The sequence below is a fragment of the Tasmannia lanceolata genome, unplaced genomic scaffold (genome assembly GCF_043159265.1).
Source record: "Tasmannia lanceolata isolate RefF3 unplaced genomic scaffold, GAP_Taslan_0.1 ptg000019l, whole genome shotgun sequence".
NCBI lineage: Eukaryota > Viridiplantae > Streptophyta > Magnoliopsida > Canellales > Winteraceae > Tasmannia > Tasmannia lanceolata.
The window spans coordinates 23,605,845-23,632,323 of record NW_027518696.1 but is presented as its reverse complement, the minus strand read 5'-3'; the positions used below and the strand labels follow the sequence as shown (position 1 = coordinate 23,632,323).

Genomic DNA, 26,479 nt, shown 5'->3' with positions numbered 1-26,479 from the left:
ACAGATTTATTGGACTCAAAATTTAGGTTAAAGAGACCAATATAGTTTGAGAATATAGGTCTAATGCTGTAATGCCTAGTGAAGCAAGACGTGAGTAAACATATAATACATAAATTATATACCATGTTTTTGCATGCATTATATTCACATTTGGACATGATTGCTCGGTACACAAACGCATGAAAGCATACAAATGGGTAAAATCATCCTAAAACAACACTTGGTAGTCTCTAATATGACTGGTGGTTGATTTGAAGTCGGTTTTCATAAATACATTGCTAAATAGATTTTAGACATTAAGCAGTATTTAAGTAGACCCTACTCTTATAGTTCAAATTCTTCCATAAATAAACTAGGCTTGGGTAGTTTTCCTTTGTTATTTACCTTTTCCCCCCTCTAAAACCCTTCTATTTAAGAGGAATTCTATGGCCAAAGGGCACACATTACCTAAAAATTATAGTTCATTTGCTTGTTCTTGTCATGTGGAGGTATCAAGTTCAACACTAAATGAGTGATGGGAAGCAGGTTTAGGCTGTGACATTCCTACGCATTTATTAATTAAACATCTTACTGTTTCTTCAACAATATCTGATATCTAATTCAGACATGGTTGTGGTGGGGACAAACTTCTTGTTCAGGTTAGTCCAGATGGTTCCAAGGCTGATTTGGTTTTAAAAAAAACTATTTTAGACTCCAAAGAAGTCACACATATACAAATCAATCACGCTAAAAGCTACTAATTGATAAAATCTTCTCTAATATACCAGAATCAGAGGCTACTAACCTCAAGAAGACTTCATACAGAGATAACCAAATAGAAAAATATGTAAATACATACCAAAGAGCTGCAGTAGGAAGGCTCATAAACACTTCTTCATGAGCAGAAAATTATAACTTTCTCCCGGCCACGCTCGAACCTCCATTAAACTTGCACCAATATCCCATACACTGACAGTGAGAACCAAAACCAACTCATCAGAAAAATTGTTCCATCACGCTTCACACCCCAAATGAATAGTAATGGAGTCTAACGAAAATAATATCACTAAACAGTTATATCTTAATAGTGATATTGGAAGCACCATTACTGCTAAAGTATAAAAGATTAAATAATGCCAATTACTCCAAATGCTTAAGCTTTTGGAGTAATTGGTTGTTTGGTATGGTATCGGAGCAGAGGTCCTGAGTTCAAAACTTCTTGATATTAAAAATCCACATGGAATGGCCAAGTCAATAGGCCAACCCCACTCCCCCCCCCCCCCCCCCCCAAAAAAAAAAAAAAAAGAAAAAAAGAAAAAAGAGGGGCCACACGTGAGGGGGAGTGTTAAGATTAAATAAAGCCATCTCCAACAGCCTAAGCTTTTGGAGTAATTGGTTGTTTGATAATTACCTTGAGCATTTCAAGGACTACTTTGGAGTTGATCTTGATGGGGATCGACCAAAGTGGTGGGTTGTGGACTTTGACATTTGTGGTGAGAAATGCTCTGCTTGTCAGTTAGACTTTGGGATAAGCACCCCATACCCAAGTTAATGCAGCCTTGTGTTTTAGGCTGAGCTGGAAGCTTTTTGGGGTTACCAGAAGAAGGCAAGTCAAGTATTCCATCCTTGACAGGTCTCTCACATGATTCGGATGGCTTGTGAAAGAGCAAACGAGCCATGATCCGGTCAATAAGATTGGTATCTGTTTCCCCATCGGCCAATCTTGTAGACCTGGAGAGGAAGAGGAAACAGTAAAAGTCAGGCTTTCTGTTAAGAAATGACTGTTCTTGTAGATGAACTTCTGATGGCACAATTCTTAATGACAATCTATAATATGTGGACCGGGACATGCCCATACACACATACATATAAACTTACTGATTATCACATATATATAAACTTACTGATTATCAATCATTATTTGTGACAAGATAAAATCGATATCAGATAATCAAATTGAATTGCATTCATTAATCTAATCTAGTTCTCTTCAGTCTCCAATGTAAAATTTGCATAAGAAATGTACCAAATGAAGCAGAATTGAGGCACGAACAGCAACGACAACTAGTTTGGATTTTCAAGGCTCCTTGTAGAAATTTTCTCCGTCTGGAACAAATTCCAGATCGTCTTCCTCCCATTTCTATAGAAATCGATTGCAAATAGTTGCAGCCTAAGATCTGCAATCCAGATCTCGAAATTCTATCAAGGAAACGACAGATCAATGTCGAGAAACTGCTGCTTCATATCTTGAACATACTCATTCACGAGCATCATATTCATCACCGACTTCAGTTACTTGCTAAATTAAGAGTTGAATAATCTGAATTCCATACAAGAATGATAAGGAGACTGAAGATCTAACAAGAAGCTTGAGGAATTTCACAATGGACAGAGATTTTCACAATTTTTGTGGTGGAATTTGAGATAACGGAAGCAAAAAAATAGAGAATATGAATAGGAGAAAATGAGAAACAGTCAATTGAGAATCAAATCGTGATGGAATTGTTAGATCCAATAAAAATTGAAACTGAGAAGAAATGAAGAAAAATGAATAAATGAATAAATGTTCTATTCAGGATCGAAGAAAGAAATGGAAATTTCTTCAAAATTAGGCTCTGATACCAAATTTGATGTACACATTTGGCTAGGAATCCGAATTATGATCAAGAAGTACTGCAAGACTGTTATTGTTGCTGATCAGATTCGAATTCTTGCAGAAAATTCACACTGGAACAGTAAGAAAACCGTTAATTGCTAACAAAACAGAACACGGACAGAACTTGCTGCAATTGCAGTAAAACATAGATGAAATTGCATGCACAACCACCAGATCTAAGAGAAAGTAGAGAAACTCTTTAGATCTGTGATGAAACAAGTAAAATTGATGAAAACAAACAAAAAAGGATGATCAAGAGCAAGAAAAGATGGATGGAAACAGATATTTTATTAGAATTGGAAAAGAAATCAGCGAGAAGAAACTTTTTTTTTTTTTTTGATAGGTAAGCTGGGGTTATGCAAGACCCCTACCAGATATCATTAAAAAGATAGAATCATTACAAGGGGGGCAAAGGGGCCAGAACAAAAGGGCCGACAGGCCGGGCTTCAGCCCTTACAATCTAAGATACAATGATCCATTCATGTCTTCAATTACAGCTGAAAGGAGGCTTTGAGTAGCCAAAAAAACCGTGGAAGGAAAGCCTTTATGTGGGTAATTTCTTTTTGACAGTTGATCCGCAGGGCAGTTTCCTTCTCTCCAAGAATGGGAAATTCTCCAATTCAGATGATCCAGATAGCTTCTGATTTTTCTAAGGGTTTGTTTTTTCTTCCAAGGGACACGGACAATTCCAAGGATGATATCCACCGCGAGTTTTGAATCCGATTCGATCCATAATTTCAGACAGTTCATGGACAGGGCAAGGACGATCCCTCTTTCAATAGCCTCCAATTCCAGCTCATAGATTTCCTTTTTGTCTACATTGATTGAGAAGAGATTTTTAATCATACCTTGATTATCTCTGATAAGGCCCCCCAGCCCGCCTCCAAGTGAATCCAAAGATGCGTCCGAATTCAGCTTCAGTTCATCTTCATTTGGCGGAGACCAAGAGCAGTATCTGCTAGAAGGATCGTCAGGTATGTGTCTGTATTTAAGATTTGTGGCCGTTGATATGTTTCTTGGAGAGATCTTGTCTTTGATTTTCAGCCCATTCATCTTGATGCTGATCTCCGTGAGGATTTGATTAAGAACTAACCTCTTGTGCTTCTCAGAGGATTCAAAAATTCTTCTGTGAAAGTGTGAATTCAAGCCATCTCCTAATTATAGTGTAGGATCAGCCCATTTCCCCTCCCAATTTAAAATTCGAATTTCCCTACTTTTTACACTTAAAACCTTACTACAAGCCACTCATTTACCTCTTATTTCAAGAATATACAACCCCTGCCGCCCCCCAATAAGTATACCCTACATGTACATGGAATTAACAAGAATTTCTATTATGGCTATTTATGAAAGCTCTACTCTTACTACACTAAGCCCCTTTATACTTCGGCCTGGAGCTGGTCCACACCAGTTTTCCAAGGCACCAACTTGTAATACACTTTCTCTTTTATGGGGGTGTTCTAAAATAGAAATTACGCTATATTTTGGTTGATCTAAGGGATGAAATGATCTTATATCAATCGTTATATAAATCCTAATCAATTATATCTGATGGTTGCAACTCGAAAGGATATACTTGGATATAAATTGAATATTTTATATTTTTCTTTATTAAGTGAATCTCATATAGTGCCACCAAACCCCAGATTACCTACCCCCAAAAATATCCATGAAATATATAATTCAAGAAAATTTTAGGAGTTCTCAAACCCAAAAGATTAAAGTAATCATGATTTAATAAAATAGGATATCCCAAAACCGAGTCCTTGTGAGGAGTCAAACTCATAAGAAATGTTCATATTCGTATTTAGCATCAGATTCATATTTAGATTTACAAACCTGCAATGAATGTATGTTTCTTCGTTTGCATTAACTTCATTTTCATCTCTGCTACTTTTGTTGGTACTGCTTGTATCACTAATGCCATGCCTTTGTGTTGCACTTTCAGCCAAGCGAAACAGACTATCTCGAATACAAAGCCTTATATTACTGTCCAGCTGCCCAAAAAAAAAAAGCTTATTTAGGAAAAATTTGTTAGATAGTTCATACATTCTATGCATGAAATGTTAATTAAGGAAACAACATACTTACCTTTCCAATGGCACTTTGAAGCTGATCAAATGTAGTTTCCTCCAGTGAGTGTTCATCAACCAACATAGATGTCTTACTAGAGTCATCTGGTTCTACTGGTGAGTTCAGCCCTAATATTGGAACCTTTACTGAATTTTCCTCTAATTCAGTCTTAATTGCAATGGCATCTTGATCTGGATTCTCTTGTGGAAACTTTTGAGTGATAGAATGGTCAGTACAAGTAACCTGATGACCAAATTGTTGCTGTTGGTGTTGAATAGCAAGCATAGCTTGCATTTGTTGGCGCCGTCGTAACTTTTCTATTTTCTCCTGCGGTGTCATAGTCTGTTGCCTTGAGGGAATATCTGGAGATTTCTGTACAGGAGTTCCATACTTAACCATATCTGTAGAGCACTTATAGCTGTCAATAACAAATTGACTTTGGCCCCAGTCAGAATGAATGTGTGTTGGCATGGCAGAAAAGTGATGAGAGGGGTATTGATATCCGGTTTGGACACATGGACTGGAACTGTGTAGGTATCTCAAAGACTCGGGCCGTCCAAGTTCCCTTTGCAGACTAAGGACTGATGACGGAAAGGATTGCGGAGCAGAGCTTGCAGAGGCATGCGTATTCACGTTCATAAATTGTTGACTTTTGTTTGTTTTAGGGGACGAGGAACCACATGTATTCTTCGAAGAGTTTGTTTTGCTCGTTTCTTCTAGTTTCTTTTGACACTTCAAAAGTTTTCTTTGCCTATTCACCTGAAAATATAAATAACCAAGAACACTTTTATTTTGAGATTACATTAAGAAATCACAAGACCACTCTTGTTAACTCTTAATTTCTATAGGTAACCTAATGCAATGTCTTATACAAGAAAATTGAAGGCATCATTGTGATCTGGTTGTAATAGACTAATTATACAATAATGACAAACCGTCTTTCTCTTTTTAATTGGTTAGTAAGAGCTTTTTGGAAACTGTAATAACCCTTGACAGGTCTTTAAATAATAAAAGACAAGATGGGTCAGTGCAACTATCAAAACATGGTTGTGCTGAAATCATTTATCTATATATATATATAATTGATCAGCAAAATCTGTTCTGTTAACATCTGTGCTGGCTTTAAAAAAAAAAAAAAAAACTGCTCAATGCTTCCAACAGCCAAAAATCCAGATAGCATGGCATAAATTAAATTTAGAAACAATATACAGTTTCCAAGATGAACTTGGAGCATATGAATCATTAAAGAAAAATGAAATGAGGGTCATCTATTCTTGAAAAAAAAATCTTGGCCTGCATCGTGTTCCCCAAGGTTCGAATCAATATTTTAATCATTCGTGTTTAGTGAATAAGTTTACGCACACTGCATCATAAATAAGTCAGAAGTTCTATTAGGAAAACCTGATCATTTCGCAACTCCATAGAACTAAAATTAGTACCTTTCCCTTGAGGTTCTTGAGAACCCTGCTATTTTCATTAGAAAACTGCAAATCAGATGTTATGGTCTCTGAAGTTGTATCAGTACAATCTTCTGTCTGAGACAGGAAAAAGAAAGTGTAATGCATTTTTTTCTGAATCCGAATAAGTGAAGAACATACAAAAGTAGCCATTAAAAAAATAAAAAAATAAAAAAGCACTGATCATGCTAAGACAGAACATATGTTGATAAATCCCATACCTTGTCCAATTTAAGTTTAATTTTTTCTCCAGAAGACTCATCTACCTGATTAACAAAAGAGTAACACCCTTTTTCAGAAACCTCATCCCCACCTGGCAACACATTTTGTACAGCACAGGAGTCAATATCATTTATTTTTTCGCAGTCTTTGATAAGAGGCTGGTCATTATATGGAGGAAATTCCATTTTGACTTCATGCTTCACTGGTGAAGTCCCTAACAATCTGAACCGTGAGCATGGAGAGTTCGGAGCCATGGGAAAAGACTGTGTTTGGCTATTGATCATTTCTGTAGAAGATGACCACATTTCATCTGCATTGCCAATCATTTCATGTCCAAGTATGGAATCATCATTTCTGTAAAATCATCACTTGTGAGGATAACACGTCAGATTAAATGCCACCGAAAAATGAAAAGGGACATATAATTCTAATAATAATATTTCTTGAATTAGAAGTCAAATTACTAAGTTGAAAAATCGATGGGTTGAGACAACATGAATTGATTGAGATGTAGAAAAAAGCATATAGAAATTGAGTGTTACCTAATGATTCTGTCAAAATCATCAAAGTTTCCAATGCTGTCCCAACTGTAGTCAAGAAAGCTGCCACTCCCTTTATCTTCATGAACATTTCCAAACAACTCTCGATCACTAAGCATGTCATCTTTTACTGAATCTAAATTGGTTCCTTTGGCAAAAACATTAGACATTTCAGTACCCATAGAATCCCAACCATTTCTATCAGCATACCCTTTAACGCTTTCAGTTGATACATGCACATCAGGCCACAAATCCACGTCAAGTTTTGGAGTTGGAGGTTCTTCATTTTCATCAAAATGGGAATCAATTTTTTGCTTGCAGGACGGGAAATCATTTTTAGCACATGATGTTTTCTGTTCTGAAGGCTTAGCAACAACAGCAGATTGTTGATTTCTATGCTTCTTGCTGAAATCCCTGAAAACAAAAGGGGTATTCTCTTCACTGTCGTTGGGGTAAGGCACAATATGGTCACCACTATCACCATTTTCACCCCATATTATGTCCACGAACTGAAAATATTGAAAAAAAAAGATTAGAAAAAGTAGATCAGATATCACTGTATACTGGTGATTTTGACAGGAAATTTAAAGTTCACAATCTTAGTTAGCTAGCTGTGGATTATATCAGCAATGTCTTCATGCAAACAATAATTGGGAGAACTAGATTGCAAATTTTCATAATCTATAAATTGAAAATTTTGAGTAATATGTCTGCATAAATAATGCACAAACAATGTCACATAATATTAGGTGAAAGTTGGATGACATTTGTTTGATATATCAGAACCCCAATGGAAGAAAGAGAAGAGGAGAAGGGAGAGAGAAAAAGAGAGAGAGAACTGAGTCTAATGTCGGACTTCTCACATTATATGTGTGTCCACTAGGGTTACATAAAAAGACTAAAATACCCTTCTAATAGTCCCTCTCAAGCTGGAGTGTATATCTCATACAACCACAGCTTGTTATAAATGTCTATCAATTTGGACTTTCCCAATGGTATAGTAGATACATCTGCCAGCTGATATCCAGACCGAGTGAAGGTAGTGCGAATCTCTCTTCTTTGGAGCTTCTCATGAACAAAGTGGCAATCTACTTCAATATGCTTCGTCCTCTCATGGAACACTGGATTGGAAGCAATATGAAGTGCTGCCCTGTTGCCACAATACAATGATGCTGGATATGAAAAAGGAATGCCAATGTGAGACAAAAGAACCCCAACTAGGCCAACTCTCCACATGTATGAGCCATAGCTCGATACTCTGCCCCTACACTCGACCTAGCCACCATATCTTGCTTCTTATTTCGCCATGACAATGGATTCCCCCCAATAAAGGTGCACTATCCTGTAGTAGACCTCCTATCTGCTGGAGATCCTGCCCAATCTGCATCTATGAATCCTTCCAATCTTATATGATAGTGCTTCCTGAAGAATAAGCCTTTTCGATGAGCGTTTTTCAAGTATTTAACTATTTGCAGGGCTGCTCCCCAATGTGAAGTACTCGGACTCATAAATTGACTAACCACTCCCACTACGTAAGATATGACACGATTTGTCACGGTCAAATAGATCAGCTTACCAACAAGCCTACTTTATCTACCGGGTCTTCCAATAGCTCCCCCTGATCTGGATTAAGCTTCACATCGGGGTCCATAGGAACCTTAGTAGGCTTTGTTCCCAAGGACCACATCTCTTTTAGTATGTCCAGAACATACTTCCTCTCTGACAAGGAAAGACCATCCTGAGAATACGCCACCTCTAAGCTCAGAAAATACCGGAGACGTCCTAGGTCTTTGGTACAAAATTCCATATGCAGGAACACTTTAAGTCGCTGTATACCTGCCTTATCATCTCCAGTAATAACAATGTCATCCACATACGCTATCAACCGAATATAGCTCGCATCAGAATAGGAGCTGAATACAAAATGGTTGACCGCACACTACTTCATACCAAACTGCATAATGGCCTCGCTGAATCTCTCAAATCATGCTCGTGGAGACTGCTTCAGCCCATATAATGCCTTACGGAGACAACATACAGACCGATCTCCCCCTGAGTGACATACCCAGGAGGTTGCTCCATATAAAACTCAGAGAGATCAACATGTACAGATGCATTCTTCATATCTAACTAATAGAGCAGCCAACCCCGATTAACTGTCGAGGAGATAAACACACGAACAAAGGGTATATTAGCTATTGGAGAGGTCTTCGTATAGTCCACTCCAAAAGTCTGTGTATAGCCTTTAAAACCAAACGAGCTTTCAAACAATCCACCATTTTGTCTGGTAATACTTAACAGAAAAGACCCAACGACAACCAACAACTTGAGCACCCTTAGGGCGTGTTCACTTGCCTTCTGGAGGCGCCAAAGGAAAGGAAAACCCCCTTTATTTTCTCAGGAAACCTGGAATTAGCGTGTTCGCTTGCTCTCACGTGAAAGTGGTATATGTGATGTGGAAAGTTAAAAAAATTACGTGGAAATAGCGTTTTCTCACAAAGCTAGGGGTTTCATTTCTCGCCAAAAAGGTCAGATTCCTTTTCTTTTCCCACGCGAGAAAGGGACTCTGGTTTTTTTCTTTTCGACCTAACCAAGGCAGCTCTCTCTCCCTCCTTCGTCTACATCGAGATCTCCGGCGGCCAGAGTCTTCGACGATCATTCCTTCTCCAGCCTCGGTCTCTCCTTCTCCGGCGAATCATCTCTCCTTCTTCGGTGAGCACTCCTACTCCATTTCCGCTGCTCGGTTCGTCCTCTGCAATTTTTTTCCCTTTTTGGGTTAAAATAACTATCTTTTCTTAAGATCTGACTGGGAATAACCTTGATCTATGTTTCTAAAACCCCATTGTTTTTTTTCTCATCGTTTTTTTTGGAGAAAAAGTACGATTTTTGTGATTAGGGTTCGGATTTTTTGGGGTTTGATTTCCATTTTTATGGGGTTTGGTTTCCATTTTTTATGGGTCGGATTTTTTGGTCATCGTTGAGAAACCAAACCCCCAACAGATCCTTGTTTATTTTCCATTTGTGTTACTCAGACAAGAAAAAACGATGATTGTTGAAAAAAATGAGGTTTGTTCGAGAACCAAAAATGAAAATGGGGCTTGGTTTGCTTTCTCATCATTTTGGTTTCCATTTTTTTGGATTCGTCTTTTTTGGGGTTTCGTTTCCATTTTTATGGCTCGGATTTTTAGCTCCATTTTTATCATCCATTCTACTGTTTGAAAAATAGTTTCGAATGGGTTTTAGCCCTCTCTACTACTGATATATGGGTTTTAGCTCATACTGTTGTGTTTTTTTTTTTTTGCCAAATGTTTTGGATGTTGGATTTTTTGTAGGTTTTTTTTGTTTTTCTTACAATAGGGTTTGAGATCTAGTTTATTTATTTTTGTATGAGTAACAGTCATGGATCTATGTTCTGAGATTTTTTTATGGGATTTGTATGGATATTTTGCCATTCTAGGTCTTCATTTATATGCCTATTTCATTTCTGTTGTTCATTTTTTTCCTCATTGGTTGCTTGGGGTTACTTTGGGGCTTTGGTTATTTGTTATCTGTTGTTTTGGAGCTCAAATCGAAGCTCATTTGGTTATTGTTTTCGAAGGGTGTTCTTCAATAGAGGTTTTCAATAGAGGTTAGTCTGGGGTGTTGATGCAATGTAGTTTTGGGGCGTTACTGCAATGTGGTTAGGGTATCTAGGTGTTGATGATAATTGTTTCTTAGATTTTGGGTTATTGATGCAATGTAGATTTGGACATGGGTGTTGATGATATGTAGATTTAGACATGGGTGTTTTGTTTCATTGGTGCTTGTGGGTGTCAATCTTATTTCTGTTCCGAATTTTGGGGTGTTGATGCAATGTGGTTGGGAGCTCCTCACATATAGGTTCTTGGTGATTTTGGTGGTTGGGTGCTTGTATATGATTATGTGGTTTTCTGATGATGTGTTAGGGCTATCATCATGCCTTGAGAACCAGCAAATAGGAGGACACTGATTATTCAAGCGGCAGCTTTACTAGCGGCTGCGGCAGCTGCAGCTGCATTGACGGTTAGGATTAGACTTTACTTTGAAGAAAATATGACAAGAGCCCCTTATGAAAGTGGGTACCTAACTCGTAGGACGTTTGTTACACGTATCACGCTGGCAGAGAATCCTGTGTTGCCCTTCTGCGTATGGATGTTCGCTGCTTCCGTAGCTTCGTGGCCGTATTTAGAAACACGGCCCTGCTTGAAGACACAATACACTGTTGTGTTGAGGAAGAAGTGTCGATTCTCTTACAAGTAATTGCCCACAACCAAAGGAACCGTAGTATTAGGGCATTCATTAGACGGTCAGGGACGACTGTTTCGAAGTATTTTAACAAGGTTCTGGCTACTGTGCTCAAACTTCAAGACTTATTCAGATCACCTCCATCAAGGGACACACCACATCACATTGCTGACAATCCGAATTTTATGCCGTACTTTAAGGTACCGTTTATTACCTATGTAGTGGGCATGTAAGTTGCATAGGAAGCGACTCATGTTAGTACTGACGGTGGACATTTTGAATGTCCATATTGTAGGATTGCATTGGTGCAATTGATGGGATACACATTCAAGCAACAGTACCCGAGGATTTGAAACCTAGATTTATTTTTAGTAAGGGATGGTGCTCTCAAAATATGTTAGCTGTATGTGACTTTGACCTGAAGTTTACTAACGTGTTAGCTGGGTGGGAGGGATCGGCATCAGACTCTAGGGTCTTAGCATCTGCTTTATCAAAGCCAAACGGGATTCCTTGTTTACCAGGTAGTATTGAGTTTGTTTTTTAGTCCGTTCCATTGTTGTTGGTCTCAGTTATGAAACTTATATATATATATATATATATATATATATATATATATATCCCTTCACGTGTCTGTCGGAAAGGTTTACCTTGCTGATGGAGGGTACACATGTCTGAGAAATTTTATAACTCCTATCCGAGGCATTGGTTACCACCTGAACGGCATTAGAGGGCGCAGACCTCGAGCTGCAGAGGAGTTGTATAATCAAAGGCATTCATCAGCAAGGAATGTAATCGAGTGAACTATCGGTGTCTTGAAGAAGCGATTCAACATAATAAATACGCCACCCATGTACCCATTCGAACGACAGGTCGACATAGTGTTAGCCTGTTGCTGCGTCCACAATCACATAAGGAGGGAGATGCCAAACGATACATACATTCCGATTGTAAACAATGAGTTGGGGTACATGAAGAAGAACCACTTCCGTTTATTTCTAGGGCTAAAGATGTGAGAGAGGGCGGTCTACTTCGAACAAGAATTATGAATCATATGTGGAATGATTTCCAAGTACAACGACATGGTTGTCGTTAGGATGACATGTTTTTGGGTTGTAATAATTTTATGACTATTTTGATTAGACTTCTGCAACTGTGTTTGATGATATGTTGTTTGGTTGTATTAGAATTTGGAATGTTTTTGGGTTGTAATAGTAATCTGTTTCATCGTACTCTATTTGATGATATATTGTTATGACTGATTATTTGGATATTTTTCTACTATGTTTCACAATGTTGTAGATATAATGGAATCAGCTTCAGTAGAGAAGAGGAAGAAAAATAACTCCTGGTGTGACGATATGGATAGGCATCTCATAGTAGCCCTACTGCATCAGATTGCCGAGGGCCAGAAGGCCCCTAACGGTTTTAAAGAGGTTGCGTACAGTGGCGCAGCACAGGAGCTTACCAGCTTCCTTAAAAAGCAGATCACAAAAGAGCACATCAGGAACCATATGAAGACGATGAAAGCCAATTATAGGATTCTTAACACTATCATCAATCTGAGCGGATTTGGCTGGGATTCACAACTGAAAAAAATATGCATTGAAGAGCAAGTGAAGAATGATTACCTTGTGGTAATTATAAGTCCTCATAATTCCTTCATTATTTTCATCATAATTTGGTCATAATCCTTACAATACCTCGTTTTTTTAGAAGAACCCTGAACATCTTCATTTCTTTAATAATCGTTACGAGCTATATGAGGAGATGAAAGAAGTGTTCGGAGAAGATTATGCCACTAGGGAGTTCGCTAGGGACAAAATGCCCCTTCTCAGGACACAGAATGTGGAGGGGCCTTTCTCATCGAGCCAGGCAGTAGGGCTCGATGATATGTTCGACGGTTCGACCCCTGCTTTTACTCCTCCCCCAGCTCCTCGTGCTTCCAGATCACGTCATTCATCTCCATTCAGAGACACCAGCATGGGCTTTAGTGACTCATCACCACTGAAAGCCCCAGCTTCAGGTAGTAGGGGAAAGAGGAAGAGGCGAACAAGTGGTGCACAGCTTTCATCAGATATGACTTGTCAAATAGTGTTATGATGGTTGCTGAGGCCATCACATCGACTGGTGAGGTCCATAGCCTTACTGACCTAAAAGCCGCTGTGATGACCATGGCTGGTTTCACCAAGATGTAGCTGATTAGCGCCTATACCTACATGCACAAAAGTCACAAGGATGCTGAAGTCTTCCTTTCCCTGGACGAGGATGAACGACTGCAGATGACGGGAGATATTGTGGCGGGTTAGGCATAGCCTTGCTGACCTAAAAGCCGTTGTGATGACCATGGCTGGTTTCACCAAGATGGAGCTGATTAGGACCTATACCTACCTGCACAAAAGTCACAAGGATGCTGAAGTCTTCCTTTCCCTGGACAAGGATGAACGACTGCAGATGACGGGAGATATTGTGGCGCATTTGGTGTAGTTTTTCTATGGTTTGGGGGTTTTTGTTGAGGTCATATATGATCGTAGTATGACTTAAATACTTTTCTGCATCCTTATTTTGGAGGACTTGTTATGTTGATGTTGTTTATGTTGTTGGGCTTCTTTGTTGGGCTTTATTTTGATGTTGTTTACGTTGTTGGACTTGTTTGTCGGACTTTGTTGGTGGTTGGGTGCTTATCCTATGTTGTCGGACTTGTTTGTCGGACTTCTTTATCCTATGTTGTTGGGCTTTATTTAGTTGGATTTGTCTCTTATGTTTATGTTGTTACTTTTTAATACTTTATTTTCTATATTCTTGTAGTATTAGAACAATATGTGGAATCTAGACATGGACAGGACTTTGCTAGCTGGCATGGTGATTCAAATTACAGAAGGAAATATAGGGATTGATGGATTCAATGACGTGCCATTTAACAATGCTGTCATCCATGTCAACAATGCCCATAATTTGCACCTAAACATATCCGAAATTAAGAAGAGGTTGAGAACATTAAAAAAGAACTACAAACAAGTCAAGGCATTGTTGGAACACGGTGGGTTTGTTTGGGATTCAACGAGTAAGATGATTTCCATATGCAATGAACTGGGCACAGCACATTACGGTACGTATGTCCATGTAGTATGTTTATGTTTTGTTCTCCTATAAAATTACGATTCCTGTATCTCTTATTCTATATTTTTCCATGCAGTCTCACACTGAAGATTTGAGAATGTTAACACAACGACATGATTTGTTTGACGAATCCCTTGTAGTCTTTGGGGACGATTATGCAACTGGACAGTGCGCCCGTTCAGTAGGATCGCGTGACTAGGTTACTGATTATGTAACTGGGCAGTGGCAACTGTAGTCCAGTAGTGTTTCTGTTTATTTAGACTTTATGGATCCAGTGTTGCTTTCCGTATATTCTGTTTATGGCTATTAGCCATGTAAACTTAATGGCTCTTATTCTGTTTATGTAGACTTTATGGATCAAGTAGTGTTGCTTTCCGTACTGTTGTTGTTGGGTCTTATTCAGTTATGCGGTTATTTTTAATTGCATTTCTGCAGGCGAAATTAAAGTTCTATGTGGTTTTTAAGGGAAAGCAGGTAGGCGTATATGACAGTTGGCAACACTGTCATGTTCAAGTTAACGGGTTTAGTGGAGCGTGCTTTCGTTCATATAGGAGTAGGGAGGAGGCAGAAGTTGACCTTAATGCATTTTTACATGGCAATAGTGGGCCCAACGAAGATAGGAAAGAAGAGACCAACATTCCTGGGGATTCCCAAGCCTCAACAAGTTCTGTTGTGATTAGTTTCTCTTCCAGTTAGGTTTTATTGTGGTGTTTGTTACCATGCTTTCCATTTTGTAGGCCTCTAACTATGTCAGACTATGAAATATGGTTCAATGTGACTTTTCTGTTTAGCTTTCCCAGTACAGTTTAATTGGCAAGTGAACAGGCGCAGGAAACCTTTTCTCTGGATTTCTTAGGTTTTCCTGCACAAGTGAACAGCCGCAGGATTCCTTTTCCAACACAGTTTCTTTGCCTTTCATTTCCTTTCTGCCACGTCAGATTCTTTCCTTTCCTTTCCCGAGAAAACAAGTGAACGGACCCTTAGGCAGCGACACTAGTGCCCATGTATGATTAGAATGAAGGGCTTCCATTTTAGCATTCATAACAGCACGCCAGCTTGGATAAGATAATGCCTTTACAACAGACTTGGGAAGAGCAGTAGATGATAATGAAGAAAGAAAGCTCATGTATGATGGACAAACACAATCATAAGAGACAAAATGAGAGATAGGATGAGTAGAAGAATGCGACCTAGTCTTAGAAGCAATTGGGGATTCGATAGGAACAGAGAGTAGCTGTACCTAAGGTGGATCTGCTAAACTGAAGAGGAGGTGGATCGGGGTGAGGTGGATTTATGGCAGAAGCAGCATGATCAGTCAGTACAGCCCGACGACGACCATGAGTATAACCTAGAACGGTGAAGGTGGAGGGGTAACAACAGAAGGAGGAATAGGGAGAGGCAGACCGGCATCATGAACAAAGTCAGTATCATAGTGAGAAAAATACGATGTCTCCTTATAGAAACTGACACCAGTAGAGACAAAGAACCGTCGCAACGTAGGACTGTAACACTCATACCCTTTCTGGGTATGTGAATAACCAAGAAAGACACATTCCTGCATCTAACTTATCCAAACCAGGAGCCAACTTACGGACAGAACAAACACAACCAAATACCAGTGGAAGTAAACGGAAAGGGATTACCCGATGGTTTACGAACCAAAAATGGGGAATGTCCTCCATCTAACACAGAAGAGAGAAGACGATTACTAAGAAAGTAGGAAATAAGCACCACATCACTCCAATAGAGCTTAGGAACCTTCATTCGAAAGAAGAAGACTGCGATCCCTATCCCATAAATATCTTAGCTTCCTCTCAGCAACACCATTTTGATGCGAAGTATATGCACATGAAGATTGATGGAGAATACAATGCAACTCTAGGAAGGGTTGAAAACCAGAAACAAAAGAGAAGTATTCCCTGATATTGTTAGTACACAAACAGCCAGTAGAGCATTGATATTGATTACACATTTTATTAGTAAAAGGTGCGAAAAGCAAAGAACACCTCAAAACGATCTTTCATTAAAAATAACCACGTCATATGTGAATAGTCATCAACAAATATAACAAAATATTTAAACCCAAATATAGATGAGGTTCGACAAGGACCTAAGACATCAAAACGACGGCCAACACGACTGACTAAACATAATGGGAAAGACACCCTATGGTGTTTTCCCAACTCACAGAGGCTCACACTGAAACGACATAATAGTACTCGAGACAAGGTAATATGTGCAACTTATCCACGGATGGGTGTCTCAATCGCAGTACCACTAAAAAGAGTCAATCAAGCTACGTAAAGTGGCAATGGTCCTCGGCTGATCCAGGTAATAAAGATCATTCACCTCACGAACCCAAACTGATTGTCCTCTTAGTCTTGATCCTTAAAAACACACGAAGAAGGGGAAAACACACATAACGGTTTAGATTTTTAGTTAAATGGCTAACAAAAGTAAACTGAACGGAAATTTAGGAACACACAATACAGAGGATAAGGAAAGACAAGAGGGAAGGGAAGCTACCCTTACCCCTGAGACATGAGAGGTAGTCCTATCAGCCAAAGATAGATAAAAGATACGACTGGAAGGAAGAGAGAATACCAGAGTTACCGGTCATATGATTGGAAGCCCCTAATCAATGAGCCATGATCTAGAGGTAGAAAGAAACATGAGGATTTGCAACTTGCCGAGCCAAGGTGGCAGTAGGCTACTTCCCTTTTTCCTTGTAATGTAAAAGCAATCATAGTCAGCCTTCAGCCTTAGAGACGACTAAGAAATCAGCATGCTCGACAGGGTCAAAAGAGGGAGGACCGATGCCATCGGACACAGAAACGGAAGCCTGACCCACGGTCCGAGGTCATAACATAGGATGAAGATCGTACCAATAATCCATGGTGTGGACCTCCAGATAGCAAGATAGCAATGAGTACAGAAACAGGTTCCACGGCCACCATAACCGCTGCCTCCCCTGAATCGCGATCAGCCCCATGACTACGTCGGACCCTACCACAGCCAGGACGAACACCACGACAATTACGATCATAACCGGCCTGCATAGCGAGAGCATAGTGCTCAACCAATGAGTTACTCGATACCTCAATCCTCATAAATCGCTGGACACGGGAAAAGACCTCATCAAGGGAGGGAAGAGATCCGAGGCCCACTCTCTGCTGACGAATAGGAAGAAACTCTGGCCCTAAGGCATCTTGAAAACTGCACCCCTCTCAACTCCTCTTGTGGCTTCGCTAAGACAATGGTATCACTGGTGAAGGGTAGATACACATCAAGCTACTCACATAATGTCACAAGCTGGGAATAAAATTCAAAAACCGATTTATCACCACACTTTAGATTTAAGAGTTCCGAATAGACATCACTCGGAAATGGAAGTATAAGGGAGGCCTCAAAATCTTCGGCTTGATTAACTGTTTCTTTTTGTTCAAATTCAGCAACCACGAAGATTGCTCTCAGGTGCTAGAAACCAGAAACAATTATTGAGGGTGCCCACTAATCTTGCGGAGATGGACTCCGGACATCACACTTGAAAACTTGAGCCTCACCACAATCCCCATCTAGACTGGGCTACCTAACCTACATCTAAAGTTTTGGATGGCTAACGGCCTGAGCAAAATAGCCAGCGGAATAGGTAAACCCATGTTCATGGATACGGAGACAATGGAGGCATCAAGACTGAATTATGCCAGAATCTGTCCAGAAGTCAAAGCGGACTCCCCTCTCCCTAATTACATTGACATAAGATCAAGGATGATGAGACAAAAAAATTGAATATGATTGGAAGCCTCAAATATGCAGCAACTGCAATGACTTCGACAGCCATGCGAGACATGTCCAAGAAACAACAACCAGGAGGACAAGGATAGAAAACCCAGGAATGGAGGCCCATAGGCCAAAAGAATTCTAAAGTGGAAAGTGAAAATCAGGCTATGAATTCTGAAATGAAAAAAGGAGACAAACCCTACTGAATAACATGTATTGAACGTGGTTTAGTCATTACATGTATTTTAGGGGTGATTGTAGTCTTTGTACATTGTTTCCCTAATTGGGGCATATATATATAAATCATTTACATGAGGAGCTCCCTAGTGGAGACTTCCCATCTTCTCTACTCTTCTTCTTCCTCTCTTCTAACCTAACCCCATTTCCAACATGGTATCAGAGAAAAGATCCTAGGAAGAAAGAAAAGAAGAAGAGTTCTCTCCCTTGCTCACATGCTACCCTCAGTTCTCTCTCTCTCTCTCTCTCTCTCTCTCTCTCTCTCTCTCTCTCTCTCTCTCTCTCTCTCTCTCATAGCGTAGCGCAAAACCCTCTCTCGTATCTCTTAATTCCTTTTTCCTTTTCGGAGAAAATCCCTCTCCAACCTCCCTAAAATCCCTCTCTCCCTGATTTCTCTCAACCTCTCTCGAAAACCTCTCCCTAAACCTTAAAATTTCTCCCTGACTCTTTCCGTATCAGCGCATCTTTTTTTTTCTTTCCCTTGCCGTAATAGTATTTTCCGTATTTTTAGCCCCAATCTTCTTTCATTCTTAGCGCATCCTTCTTTCATTCTCGTGGCAAATCTCTGTCTCATTCTCGCATGCAATTAAAATAGATAATCGCAAACCATTGTTTGCCGAAAATACCTAAAGACTCTCTCCTCATTTCTCTCCTCTCTCTCTCTCTCTCTCGTATTCTCTCTCACATCTCACGTATCTCTCTTTTTGTTGTTGTTATTTTTCGTGAAAAAACAACAAAAAGGCCATTCCCCTTGTCATAAATCCTTTTTGGGTTCTCCTCCACTCACAAATCTCCAGTCAAACCCACAAATCTCAACTCCAAATTCCTTTATTCTTCTCTTTTGTAGATCAATTCCCCAAAAATCCGTTTACATTCCCAAATCTCAACTCCAAATCTCTTTGTTTTCTCTTTTCTATATTTTTTTGCCCTTTATGGCCTTTATGTTTGTGTGGTTCTTTCCATTGTCTTCTATGGCCTTTGTGTTCTTCTTCAAGGCGTACACCAAGTATTTGATCATATGTCTAAAAGAGGTGTTGTGACTTGATTGTCTTCTTTTCTTTGCAAGTTGAATGTATTCGACCTTCAACTTGAGGGGGAGTGTTGTCATGTAGTCCTTTGTGAGTTCTTTGTGTTGTCTTTTTTCCTTGGTGCTTGGTGATGTCTCTTATTGTTTTCATTTCCACATGATGTAGTTTGGTTTTGTCTTCTTGTTGTTGTCTCCAGGCTCATGTAGTCTCGCCCAAGGGGGAGTATTGTTGGTGATTCTGTTTTTCGTCTTCTTCATGTTATCTTCTCCTTGATGTATTACACCACTTTTCGAGTGTCAGTTTCATTCTTCAGTTGTTTCTTGTCTTCACGTTCTTAGTGTAGCTTTTACGCCTTCATTTTATTTTTCCAGCTTTTTGCCTCATCTTCACCGGCTATGGTTTCCCCATCGTTGGTTAGTTCACGGGCGATGATCTTCATGCTATCGACCTTCTTTCTAGACAATAGTGTCCCCATCGTTGGTTGGCTCTCTTCAGGCAATGGTTTCCCCGTCGACCTCTCTTTTGGTGACGATGTTCATGCCGCTAACCTTCTTTCCAGACAATGGTATCCCTATCATTGGTTGGCTCTCTTCTGGCGACAATGTTCATGCCATCGACCTTGTCTCTAGATGATGATTTCCCTATAGTTGGTTGGTTATCTTCTCCCTCCTTTTCTTCCTATCTTTAGATAGGCGACGATGTTCATGCCGTCGACCTTGTCACCAGACGATGGTTTCCCCATCGTTGGCTGGTTATCTTCTCCTTTCCTTCTTCTCTTCAGACGATGGTTTCCCGTCGACCTTGTCCCCGATGGTTTTCCAATCCGTGGTTATCTTCTCTTGGCATTGTGCTACTCAGCTGATGTCTCTGCCAGCCAGTGCTACTTTGCTGATGTTCATTGTGCGCACTTTTGGTGTGCCTATTTTGCTTGTTGGACCGTTGTTGGTAGGGGTGCAACCTGGGTCGGGTCTTTTTTGGGCGGGTTGGGTTGAACTTTTCCGGGTTGGGTTTGGGTGACCGAAAATCTATGGGCAACCCGACCCGACCCGTAACCCGACTAATATAGTAATATGTATTGATATTTCACGTTTTTTATGAGTTTTGCCATTTTGGGGGTTTCTCGAATGTTGTTGAGTTGGAAACCACAATCTATAATGGATTCATTAATTCATTTTGTATTGCATATTCAGATTTGATAATTGTATTATGTAAAAAAAAAGACAAAACAAATATAGACTTTGAAAATGAATGATGTATGGTGCCAGTAGAGTGGAACAATGATAGGTTGCTTTGCTTTTCTAGGTAACAAGCATCTGCTCAGCGGGTCAACCCGACCGAACCCGACCCGACTTAGGAAATCAGGTTGGGTCGGGTTAACCAAACCGGGTTAAGAGTCGGGTTGGGTTGGGTTAGGGTTGGAGGTTGAGGTTTCCAGGTTGGGTCGGGTTAGCCTCAACCCGACCCGAGTTCCACCCCTAGTTGTTGGTTCCTGCCATGGCGCCTCCATTGCTCGTTAATATGCGGATTTCTTCAGCGTGCTCTCATTCAGGGAGAGTCCCTGTTTGATCGCTCTCGCCGTTGTGCTGCTTCAGGGAGAGCTGCTCTTTTTTTATGGCCCTTGATCTCGATGCTGTTCATTGTGGTCGTTACTTCCTTTTATTTCATTATGTATTCACCACACCTGCTTGAGGAGTGTTATACCAAGCTGGATGTATGTATGAGCTTCTTATACTTTTTGTTATTTGTAGTTGGTTGTTGTAGTCACCTTTGTGGCAAGCTGGAGTTCCATAGTATATACACTCCAACTTGAGGGGGAGCGTTGAATAACATGTATTTAGGGTAGTTGAGTCATTACTTGTAGTTTATGGGGTATTGTAGTCTTTGTACACTGTTGCCCTAATTGGGGCCTATATATATATATATATGAGGAAAGTTTTTCTAGTCGGCCGACTACAGAACCTTCTCTAGTCCGCCGACCAAAAACACAGTGGGCCCATGTTGTTTGATGATCCAAAGCATTCATTTGATGAGCCCTGACATAGATAGGGTGTGCCCAAAAAATCAGCTCCATAGGACCATCCTAGCCCTTCAATTTGTGGAGGTTAAAAATGGACAGTGGAGGTTAAAAACACAGTGAGCCCAAGTTGTTTTGATGATCCAAAGCATTCATTTGATGGGCCCTGACATAGATAGGATGTGCCTAAAAAATCATCTCCATAAGATCATCCTAACCCTTCGATTTATGGAGGTTAAAGGGGACGCTTATAAACTCCACAAATTTGTCCATTTTTAACCTCCACAAATCAAAGGGTTAGGATGATCCTATGCAGCTGATTTTTTTGGGTACACCCTATCTATGCTAGGGCTATCAAATGAATGTTTTGGATTATCCAAATAATGTGGGACCACTGTGTTTTTTGGTCAGCAGACTAGAGAAGGTTCTCTAGTCGGCCGAATAGAAAAACTTTCCTCATATATATATATAATTTACATGAAGAGCTCCCTAGTGGAGACTTCCCATCTTCTCTATTCTTATTGTTCTTCCTCTTTCTAACCCTAACCCCATTTCTAACAAACCCTAGTCAGATAGGTAACAGATTCTCTATTCTAGGCATGAATGAGGAAGCGAAAATGGTTATGGGGACGTACCCCCACCACAAATCTCAGTATTCCGCTAGCTACTACTACTCTTCAGATGACATCACCCTGAAAGAAGACGCATGGCAGGAGGTTAGAAAAAAGAAAGACTCCCCCACACCTCTTCGAAGAACACCCCCTCCCCCCCCCCCCCCCCCCCCCCCAACCAGTGAGACTTGATCAGACTCCTGGTCGAGCAAACACCCTAGAGGGGAATGGGATTGCGTACCCCGAATCTAATGGTTTGGGTGCAGCCTCTATAGTCACAGAAGATAAAACAAAACGGTTGATTACTTTGTCTTTCTAGGAGAATGAACGAAAGGTGGAATTCAAAATAAGATGAGCATGAGTAGCTTAGGAATCAATTCCAATTTGAAAGCATGAAAATCCCTCTGCATCTAGTGCAGCACCATTGCTTGGGAATTCTACCCAACCCTCAACATCTACCGCTGCTCCATCGAACCGGAATCTGAACATGGTTGGCTAGGAAATTTTGTTTGTAAGGTATGGGAGAGAGTTTCCCTCCCCCTTTTTTGTCTGTCGTTTTCCCCCTCCCTTTGGAGTGTCCTTGGGGAAGGGGAGGTGCTTTATATTAAGGGTCGCGGCAAAACCCCAGTCTAACCCATAAAAAAAGAAGAAAAAAAGAAAAGAAAAACATCGTTCATAATCATTTCCTCCTGTTGCTAACAAACTATCATATTGGGTTTCTAAGGTTTTCTATTTGGATTAGATCCATATACTTGATTGAGGGGTCGATTAGTTTGGACACATAGTTCATCCATTTTTTATTCACCAACACACTGATTTTACAAACATGTCAATTAATCCAATACTTATCACATAACCTAGCACACAAAAATTATGCTAACAAAAGCATGTAGAAATTTAAGCAAACTCATAGCCAGCCCAATTATTTAATATATTCAATTTCTGTTTCTTGGGTATCAAAATTCAAGCTGAAATAGAAAAAAAATCAGTGGCACTCGACCCCCCGAATCGGCAATCGAACCTCCCATTACGCCTCCTTCCGCTCCTACTGATGGATCATCGTCTTTGTCTCTTCTAACCCCACCAATTCCTTTCGCTACCTTGTCAAAATCAAGGGCTGGCAAGTCCTTGCCGTCGGTGATTCCAAAACACCCATCCAACTGGAATCTCAAGGGCGCCATCTTCCTTTCTCTAGAACAGCAGGCATCTTTAGGGTTTCGTATCTTCACAGCAAAATCAAACTCTCAAAAAGGGGGAAATAGGAAATCTACACCGTGAAATCCGTGGAAATAGACCTCTCTCTCAAGGTTTTGATGGGAAGGTTTTCTTGTGAAGGTTTTCAGCGACTAACTTCTTATTTTGGTGAAGATAACTGAAGTCATGAGACACGCCCTGATATTTCTTTCCATGTGCGGGAAAGAAAGGCGCATCCCACATTGTGAGATGGAAAGGTTTTTGGGGATTTGAGATAGATATATTTTTGAGGTGAAAAGACCAATCCATGATGGATTAGCTTTCCTTCTACTACCAAACAACGAAAATAGGTGGAAACGGTTTCCTTTTCATGTTTTTCCACCACTTTCTTGTAAACCAAACAGGTCCTTAGGGAAGAGCCCTTCCCAGATGCTTTCCTAAATGTTTCCTCTAAATTAAGAGGCTTCCTATTTAGCTGATTATGTCTTCCTAAAAGGATGTTTTCTCCTTTTGACAATGCCGAGGGAGAGAATTTAAGAACAAATTATGTTTAAAACTTAAACTCATCTTAAGTTTTAAGTAAAAATAATGTGGATCTTTTTCTAAAAGCTTAACATTAAATATACATGAATCAAACATGTGAAACTGTAAATTCATAAAACTAGTAATTATAACAGTCGTGGAGTCTCTTTTTTTTTCTAATTGTAATCCTTACCTATATTAACCCTTCCTCTCTAACCTACTACAATCCTACTATTTATATATACCTCTTATTCGTTCCCAATGTGTCTTCTTACATTCTTCATGTTGACTTTCAATAAAATAAAAAAATGTTGGCTTTCAACAACACTTCCCATACATTTTTCTCTTTACTTTACAGCTTTTGCTTCCCACATCACTTCCCGCATCGCTTCTCAGACTCTACCAACTACGATCTAAATACAACTAAATATACATGGACACACTACAATGCAGTGCAACAGACTATTTACATAAAATGTAGTGTTAGAGAAGTTCCTTATCCAGTGGAAGGGAAAATCAATTACCAAAAGTACATGGTTTATGAAGGATGAATTCCATTGAACAGAACCACATTTTTACCAGCAGTATGATGAAGCTAACGCAACAGATTTGAGTTCTTTTTCCTAGCCACGAGAAGTTGATGCAGGAGCAACATCTAAGTTTTTTTTAAGAAAAGGTACCCATCATAGACCCAAGGGTGCTAACCAATAGGGGTATATCTCTGTTTCTTTTATTTTGATTTCAGTTAGAAGAGGACCATCGTGTAGTGCGGTCTATGTTATTTGTTTGGGTTATTTAGGGACATAGGGTACTTTTGGGATTTCCTAATAACATACTAGATGGGGGAGGGATATTATGAGAGATCGTGGGAATGTCAGGGGATAGGATGATGTTTTGAAGTGCTGCTCATGAAGAATCAGTGCTAGTGCTTTTCCTCTACTTTTGGCTGTGTTTCATTACCCTTTCAATAAAGGCTCCCTTGTTGCTGCACAGGATAGGATTAACATGTTACTTTCCCATTTTGATCTTCTTTCTAGGGGTCTATTTTAGAAGCTAATTTCCTATAAGTAGGGTTGGTGTCTTCAAGATATAGAAACTCCAAAAAAAAAAAAAAAGAGGAGCTTTTTGCAACAGATTTCATCTTCTTCAAGCCTACTTTCTTTTGATTACTGGTGGTTTCTCTTGGCCAATAGTCAGGCATGTCCACAACCCATGATTCGTGGAACTGAACACCATGGAGGGCTCGACATGGTTTTATTGAGAAGGAATTCGTCGTGAAGTGAACCTTGACAAAAGATCTTGATATGTTTGGAAGTGATAACTTGCAAGTACAACACATTTTGAAACGTACCGGTAGCCGTTTTCCTCCCCATTTGTTATCTTTGTTTATGGGTAAAGAAAGTTTACTTGTTGCAGATTGTCATGATAGCCATCTAAAAGTTAATAATAATTTCCTCCTGTTTCTACAAAACTTTTTTTTTTTTTTTGAATGATAGCCAAGAATAAATTGGGTTTCAAGGGTTTTCTATTTGGATTAGATCCATATACTTGATTGAGGGGACAATTAGTTTGGACACATAATTCATCCAGTTTGGGGTTCTAGGGTTTTCTATTTGGACTAGATCCATACACTTGATTGAGGGGACGAATCAGTTTGGACTCCTACTTCATCCATTTTGTGTTCACCAACACACTGAATTTTACAATCATGTCGATTAATACAATAATTATCACATAACCTAGCACAAAAAAATGATGCTAACAGAAACATGTAGAAATTTAAGCAAACTCATAGCACACCAATTATTGAATATTTTCAATTTCTTTTTCATGGGTATGAAAATTCAAAGTGAAAGAGAAGAACCCAGAAAACAAAAAAGCAGTAAAAAGAAGAAAAGTTGAAACCTTACCTCATCCTCCTCCCAATTAAACATCTCTGAAGCAGATACAAAACTCTAATACGAAACCTAACTCCCAAAAGCACTCACAATCCAAACCAAACATCGCATAAAACACAAGCTTGAAGTTTAGATTCTTCCAAAATATTCCTTGCAAAACTAAAAGTGTAAAAAATAACTGCAAAAATTGAGGAAATCATCAAAGAGAAAAGGAAAGAGAATTCTCGCCTGTGTTTCCAAGTTGGTTGTGTGTGAGAGAGAGAGAGAGAGAGAGAGAGAGAAAGAGAGAGAAGGAAAGACACGTGGCATCATGTAGTGGGCGGGTCTTCAATTAGGGCCACGTATCACGTGCGTATCCAAATTATTGGCTGAGATTAGTAGATCTAATGATGAAAGACCATTGGCTAGAACTGAATTTGAATTTGGATTTCATTTGGGGCGCATTTGGACCTTCATTTGGGGGCTTTCCGAAAGTTCTAGACTTCTAGGCAGTGGCGGGAATTGTTTTGGAAGTCTCATTCACTTGGCATAGAGACCACGTGGGAGTCTTATCAACTTTGCCTAGTGGGTAATTAGCCCAAGGGAAATGATATCTCCACCCCTTCCTTTTCCATGTTAACCTTTATTTTTATTTTTATTTTTATTTTTATTTTTGTCCTAAAAATGATAGCATTTCCATTCTCATTTGTGAGCACTTATAGACCCTTTTTTTTTTAAAGTACTGTAGGGACCACATAAGGATGATCCAAACCATCCATAAGATGGAACACAACGTAAATAGGTTGTTCCCCAAAAATCATTACCATAGGATGATCCCAATCCTCCGGCAACGTAAATAGGTTGTTCCCCAAAACCGTCCATAAGATGGAACACAACGTAAATAGGTTGT

At 39.7% G+C, this 26,479-nt stretch overlaps 1 protein-coding gene across 2 annotated transcripts; it reads right to left on the bottom strand.

The window, feature by feature from the left end:
* Window positions 1-711: 711 nt before the first annotated feature.
* On the bottom strand, window positions 712-25,862 carry LOC143852210 (agglutinin-like protein). Of its 2 annotated transcripts, XM_077361592.1 has the most exons (8): window positions 25,603-25,858; window positions 6,930-7,435; window positions 6,387-6,741; window positions 6,148-6,243; window positions 4,727-5,467; window positions 4,475-4,632; window positions 1,391-1,710; window positions 712-948 (listed from the first exon to the last, which is right to left on the bottom strand). In XM_077361592.1, exons 1-7 carry the CDS (start codon window positions 25,624-25,626, stop codon window positions 1,401-1,403), a joined length of 2,190 nt encoding a protein of 729 aa, XP_077217707.1. In that variant the 5' UTR covers window positions 25,627-25,858; the 3' UTR covers window positions 712-948; window positions 1,391-1,400. The 2 variants fall into 2 exon arrangements, with proteins under 2 accessions (XP_077217707.1, XP_077217708.1); XM_077361593.1 differs by lacking the exon at window positions 1,391-1,710 and having other exon boundaries at window positions 25,603-25,862.
* Between the last annotated feature and the right edge of the window lie 617 nt (window positions 25,863-26,479).